Below are 7063 nucleotides of genomic sequence, written 5' to 3' on the forward strand. Positions count from 1 at the left end.
GAATGATGGGTTTTAATGGGTTCTAAGGGTGCGTCCGCGTCCTCAAGGGTCCATCAGTAGTTTAATCTTCATATTTTCCAATACTAGGCAGGAAAATATGGATACACATATAGCCAGTGCTTTCTTACACCCACAGTCTTATGTCCAATAAATACCCATAAAGCTACAGCATAATACCATAAGGTGATATTCAGAGACCTGTGGGACACTGTTGAGGTTTCTCATTAAGGAAACCATAAGACCATTATTAACCATTACAACATCATTACAAGCCATTACAACTAACAGACACCTGTAATTATCATCATTAATCTATATTTACTGGTTCATCTACCCTGCTGGCAATCATTTGCAAAGCAAAGCTTATTCAGAACAATAGAACAATTAATATGTTCTTGTAGGACTAATACAATTACAAAGTGCAAAGCACTTAAGGACGATTTACATGTACGAAAGCGACATTACTCGTTTTCTGGGTTACACCACCATCTCTGGAGCCCAGCCACGCCCGCTGAGAGTGTACAATATGGAGGAGGACCCTGTATCCATGGCGATGGTGACGTATTTTCTCTCGCTCTAATTGGTGTAAAATCCGTGGCCTCAGTCGAAGCCCGCCTATACCCCGCGCCCTGAGCTGGTATTGGTCAATTTGATCGTTTTCGCGGTGTCGAACTACGACCTCATTGGATGTCCGCGGTGGTAACCACGCCTACTTTTTTTCCAGTTTGGTTGACGCTAGTCGGACTCTGTCCTCCCTCCAAACCAACCAGAAGAGGGTCGTTCACTGCAGGCTTTGCGGAGTGGCGGATTCTGAACCGCGTAAAGGTTGGCATTTTTCCCCCTCCTTTGCTTTTTTTTCCCCCCTTTCATTCTTACGTCGGTAGTTTGGTGAAATTTGCAATTTTTAAAATGCTTAATGAAAAAAAATAAAATAAATAATAATCGCCGCGAAGAACAACGGCCTGTCAGAAATAGGTTCCCTCAGTGAAAAGCTAGCTAACGTTAGCCGGTTAGCTAGCTCAGGGTGAGAAAATCAGCAGCCGTTACGCACGAGCTCGTTTTTTTTTCTTTTTCCGCCGTTGTAATCAAGCTAATTGTAGGGCGGACCGTTTAAATTGTATATGTTGCTGGAAAACTCGAGGCCCCTTTTTGTATTTAACACGACTTTCTAACATTCTACGTGTGGTTTCTTGTGTTTTTGGCAATAATTGCTTAGTTAGACTAGCGCTTGTCGTGTTCCAGTGTCTGGGCTTGTGAGGTAGCTAGCTTGTAGTAGTAATACTAGTATAGCTAGCAAATGTTAGCTAGCAGTAGTAGCAGCAGCAGCAGCATTCGATGCACTGTTTAAGGCTTTGTCTGTATTGGAGGAGAGAATATTAGTAGCCGTAACCCGGGTCGTGTCGATTAAAACTGTTAAAAGCAGCAGCAATCTGACTGGCTCGAGGTTGTCGGGTACATACAGGTGGCTCCAGCTTCACATTTCACACGTTTGAGACCCGATAAATCATTCCTGGAAACCCGGCTTGTGTTGTAACTCAGTCTCATGCAGCATAGATAGCTGTGAGATAATTGACCATTCGCGCCTTTTTTAAAAAAAAAATATATATATATATTTATTATTATTATTATTATTATTATTAGCCTACTTGTTCCGGTAACGTTATCGTTAAACGTGCACGCCTCTTCTGATCTGATCTTGCAGGTGCGCCTGGAATAACTCCATCGGCAGCTCGCGTTACACTTCCCCGATCCGTCCGTCCTTTGGTCGCTTTCTTCGCTGGCTTTCACGCCGCCGTTTTATCGGACTGCCGTAGACTTCACATCGCGGACACAGCATGGATAAAACCGAGCTGATCCAGAAGGCCAAGCTGGCGGAGCAGGCCGAGCGCTACGACGACATGGCAGCGTCCATGAAGGCAGTGACTGAGCAAGGAGCCGAGCTCACCAACGAGGAGAGGAACCTCCTGTCGGTCGCCTACAAAAACGTCGTCGGGGCCCGAAGATCGGCATGGAGAGTCATCTCGAGCATCGAGCAGAAGACGGACGGCGGCGACAAAAAGCTTCAGATGGTGAAGGAGTACAGAGAGAAGGTGGAGGCCGAGCTGCGTGAGATCTGCAACGACGTGCTGGTGAGGCATGGCAATGCTGCTGTTAAAACCGACTTAGATAGGTTACATCAGTAAAGGTTTTCAACATGACCCAAGAGAAAAAAAAAAACGCACACCATTTCACAATACACAACACGATTTTGAGGTTTGTTTGCTAAGGGACGAAGTGCCAGCCAGACAATAGCTGTGAGTCGGTTAATGTTTAACGCACATCTGCATGAAATCTGGATGTTTAATGCACATCGGTATGAAAACGTTCCACTACTGGAGCATTCATTGCACAACCAAGATCAATACATAGCCTGATGTATGCGTTTCAGGAAAGTGCAGGCAGAAATCTTAAATCCACAGGTATTTCCATGTTAAGCTGATTTGCCAAGAGAGTGGTGTGTGTCTCTGAATTAAGGATATGGCACAGGTTGTACGCCGTGTAAAGACCCAAGAGGAAAGTTTGCGGTGCTCACATCTGAAGCTCCTCAGGAGCAACGCAGCGATTGGTTCATGTAACAGTGGTGCAGAGACATATGACCCAGCCTTTCACTTGCTCTCGGTCGATATTTGTGCTGCAGGCAGAAATCCTGCGTCCCTCTCCTCCCACGTCCCGTCCGAGGTGCCGGAGAGCCGCAGTTCTTCCCGAGTCCTCGGTTTCGTTGCTGAAAGGTTACTCCAGCGCACTGAATATGATCTTTAGGAACGTAATATGATCTTGTTTTTACCCGAGGTCTTGACGTTCATGGTGTGTGGCAGGCTGAGGTTTTGACACCTGATGGCTTTTGAGTTCTCGTCAGTTACCGAAGGAACGGAGGAAATTCCCACCTATTCTAGGTGTAGTCTATCGAATGTGTTTGCTTTCTTTAGTGTTAGACCGGAGCTAAAATACTCGTGTTTTTGAGCATCGTAGGTTTTCCTTACATGCCAGCCATATTAGTCTGTATTTTCAGCCCACCCATTCTGCAAAGAAGCATCTGAATGCATGTGATTTGCATTGGTTTGGGTTACTTCTCTACCTGCATGCAAAGGTTTGTGCAGCAGAGTACTTCCTCCAGCATCTGCTAGAAGGGAAAAAGAGTGTGTGGACACAGCAGTAGTTTCCTCTCAGATTACCTGCTTCAGCCCCCTAGTGTTGGTTCATGGCTTCCCACACATGAACTTCCTACATGTACCTTCACTAAACAAAGACAAAGGAATCCAGTGTTTGTTGCTCCATATGTGATGGACATCTCTGGCTTTTTCTCATTTTGCTACAGACTTTAGTGTCCTCAATTCTTAATCCGACCAGCTGTGTTGAGAGCGTGGGGTATGACATAAATATACAATAGTATAGAGTCTAAACACCTCCCCCCCCAATCTCAGATTTTTGTACTGTGATTTAATGAATCATTATCTTGATGTAACATCGCTCACCCCTGGTTGTAGGTGTTGCTTATCTCTTGGCTTGCTGAATATAGCTGACAGGAGTGTAAAATTGTGTACATTTTTTGTGTGGATAGATATTTCTACGTTTTGGTAAAATTGCCACATGCTGTAAATTCGGACCACTGAGTTTTGAAAAGGCTGTTATTATTATTATTATTATTATTATTATTATCATCATCATTATTATTATCGGCAAATGTTATTACTGGTTATTGATGCGTTGCCATCTTTAGACCGTGCAGGTTCCTCTGAGAGGTAGCAGAGGTAGTGTTGGTAGGTTTGCTTTGTTTAGCCTGTGTTCACTGCTTGTGGTTTCTCCTCCCTTCCCTTATGTAACTGCAGCTTTCTGTTAGAAAGACCTCTTAATTACCACCACCAAATTACGAGTGTGGTAGTGAGGCTGGAGTGCTTTTAGCTTTAGTACTGGAAGCTCAAAGATTTAAAAAAAAAAAAAAAAAAAAGAAAGAAACCCCCAACTTTATATTTAATACATTTGTTGGGTGAATGTGGTTTTTAAATGTGCTTGGTTTGGTAATAAATTGTAAACGGAAATGTGATTATAATGATGGAGCAGGTGCTGGGTTTATACCTGCTGTGCATTGGCGTTTTTCTGTTTTTCACCGAAGCTGGTTGTAGGGCATTAAGGCTGAACTGCTGGTTCATGCAAGAGCAGCAAAATGCAGCCTCCCTGTTTAGAATAACCATGTGTCGGCACACCTTGCCTTGGCTCAAAGGCTTCCTGGGTGAAGGGGTATTTTAGGCAATTACCACTGACCTCAGCAGCTAAAGGAAAAGGCTGGGTTCACACAGGATGTCTGCAGGCTGCACACACGCTTTCTCACACATCACATGTGCGCGTAAGATCACGAGCATTGTTTCTTACAAATGTGGTGCCCTTGCACACAACTGCACTTAAACATTAACTCCCAGAGCAAGATGTTATGGTCAAGTTTGCACTATATTTCCTTTTGTATGAACTGGGTGTAGAGAATGATTGATTTTTTTTGTGTGTGTGTTTATAGATACTACAACTCCTTACTAGTCTTCCTATAATATAGTAAATTGATGTTAGCCTGAGAGTGGCAGTCCACTGGCATTAAAACTAGATTGCTCATGTAGCTAGATTGCTCATTTGAAATATATTTTTTTTCTTCACATATTTCAAAGCATTAGTATTCCATCTTGTTTTCTTTTTCTTGCTTTCTCCTCAGGGGCTCCTGAGCAAATATTTGATTGATAACTCCACTAATGCGGAGAGCAAAGTCTTCTATTTAAAGATGAAGGGTGACTACTATAGATATCTTGCAGAGGTTGCCTCTGGGGATGATAAGAAGGGTAAGTGTTTGTTTTTTGCTTTTCTCTAATATGTCTTGTAACTAAGGAGCACTCTTTGATCGAGAACGACTAAGAAAATGTAATTTAGTGTCTTTAGGTTCAAAACCAATCAATAACAGGCTGGAACCAAGAGAAAGTAAATAGTCTACGCTCATTTTAACGATGAAACTGCTTTGATTACCCACGACTTTAATAGGAACACTTACCCCTGTAGATTCATGCAATTATCCGGTCAGCTAATCATGGCAGCGCAGTGCATAAAAATGCCTCTGCTGTGTGAAAAATAAATAATAAAAAAAACATCTAGCGAGGTGCAGCTCTGTTGTCGAAAACGTCCCGTTGACGAGAAAGATTAGAGGAGGATGGCCGGGTTGGTTCGAGCCGATATAAAAAGGCTACCGTAATTTAAATAACCACTCTTTGCATTCGTGGTGAGCAGAAAAGTATCTCAATGTGCAACATGCCAAACCTTGAGACAGATGGGCTACAACAGCAGAAAATCCCACATTGGATTAGACTCCTTTCTATCATTCAACACCAGAAATCTGTGGCTCACCCAAACTGGACGGTCGAGGTTCTGAAATAGACCAGGTAATGTCTTTGTCCAGCTTCAGTGAGCGTAAACCAGTCTGGCCGTTCGTTTCTAACATTTATCACCAAAGGTGTTTCTGCTCGCTGGATGTTTTTTGTTTTTCACACCATTCTGTGTAAACCTGAGAGAGTGTCGTGCTTGAAAATGCCAGCAGATCAGCAGTTTCTGAACTCGTCTAGCACCAACAATAATCACGTGTTCTCTCTCCACAAGCTCTTTCAGCTGCAGTTGTGGAAAACCACAATGCTGCACTCTATGGTCTCTAATCTACAGCAGAGAGAAATGTTAGTTGATCAGTTGATGCTTCACAACCGAGGACAATAATAATAATAATTACACTTTTGGAAAATCATCAAAATCAAAGGGCTTATCTGTGAGCAACGCCAATCAGGCGCTCGGCCGAGCTTCGAGAAAATTCACTGCCTTCTCCGACCGTCTTCTGGCTCGCACATGCATCCAGTGCTCTTTTCCAGTGCACTTGTGTATTGATGATAAACAAGAGCAGTTACGATATGAAAAATAAATTATACGTGTATTTTGATGTCATATTTGCTGCCGAATGAAATATCAATAAATCCAAAATAAATGAAGTTATGAGTGAATAATGCACAAAATGTAATACTAGATATTAGAGCATTTATACATTGGATAATGCTGTTTTCTTGTTGTTTTTTTAAACTAACAATATCTAGTAACTTCTTATAGACAGGTTAGTCGACGTTCAGCTCAACAAATGGACTGAGTTGTTTTTAATAGTTACTAACAATATGGTGGATTTTAATCCCTTAAATAAAATGACAAATAAAATGTCTGGTTTTGTTCAAATTAGCTGAGGCTACCTTTTGCCTTAGTGGGGCAGATTAGACGTGATTACTAAACATCATCTTTTAGATATTTCAAACCGGCATCCTCTCCAAGGTCTGTACACTAGTTAGTATTAAATAACGCATGGTATTAATTTTACCACTTAATATTTTATATCCCAACCATGTTCCTTTCCATCCTCTTAGACACAATAAGCAACTCGCAGAGTGCCTATCAGGATGCGTTTGACATTAGTAAGAAGGAGATGCAGCCCACACACCCTATCCGCCTGGGTCTGGCCCTCAACTTCTCCGTGTTCTACTACGAGATCCTCAACTCTCCAGAGCAGGCTTGTACCCTGGCCAAGCAGGTAGGTGATGGCTCATTACACAGGAACTCATTCTGCTCAGACATGCAATTTTATCTTGATGATCTTTTAACTGCCTTCACTCAAATTCTGACTCTGCTTGTAGGCCTTTGATGAAGCCATTGCTGAGCTCGACACACTTAATGAAGACTCGTACAAAGACAGCACACTCATCATGCAGCTACTTAGAGACAACCTCACAGTAAGTTGCGTACACAGCTGAAGGAAAGTGCTACAGCTTTGGAATCAGTGTGATCGAAACAAACACTGGTGTTTATGAAATATACATATGTAATGTGCATATATTAATGCTCATGTTCTGACAACTTGGACAGGGTCTTGTTAGTTACAGTTAGATTTATATAGTGCTTTTCTAGACACTCAAAGTGCTTTACATAGTGGGGGTTGGGGGGGGGGATCTCCTCAACCACCTCAACCACC

The 7063-nt window shown here is 42.5% G+C and overlaps 1 protein-coding gene across 1 annotated transcript in view; it reads left to right on the forward strand.

Moving 5' to 3' along the window:
- The first annotated feature begins 695 nt into the window (after positions 1–695).
- The window catches only part of ywhaqa (tyrosine 3-monooxygenase/tryptophan 5-monooxygenase activation protein, theta polypeptide a), an 8328-nt gene continuing 1960 nt past the window's right edge, over positions 696–7063 (forward strand). Inside the window, exons 1-5 of the mRNA XM_053614334.1 lie at positions 696–825; positions 1703–2129; positions 4736–4859; positions 6462–6625; positions 6729–6824. Of these exons, the coding sequence (XP_053470309.1) occupies positions 1836–2129; positions 4736–4859; positions 6462–6625; positions 6729–6824 (678 nt within the window). The 5' untranslated portion in view covers positions 696–825; positions 1703–1835. The remainder of the gene's footprint in view (positions 826–1702; positions 2130–4735; positions 4860–6461; positions 6626–6728; positions 6825–7063) is intronic.

Source organism: Ictalurus furcatus, chromosome 25 (assembly GCF_023375685.1).
Source record: "Ictalurus furcatus strain D&B chromosome 25, Billie_1.0, whole genome shotgun sequence".
NCBI classification, from domain to species: domain Eukaryota; kingdom Metazoa; phylum Chordata; class Actinopteri; order Siluriformes; family Ictaluridae; genus Ictalurus; species Ictalurus furcatus.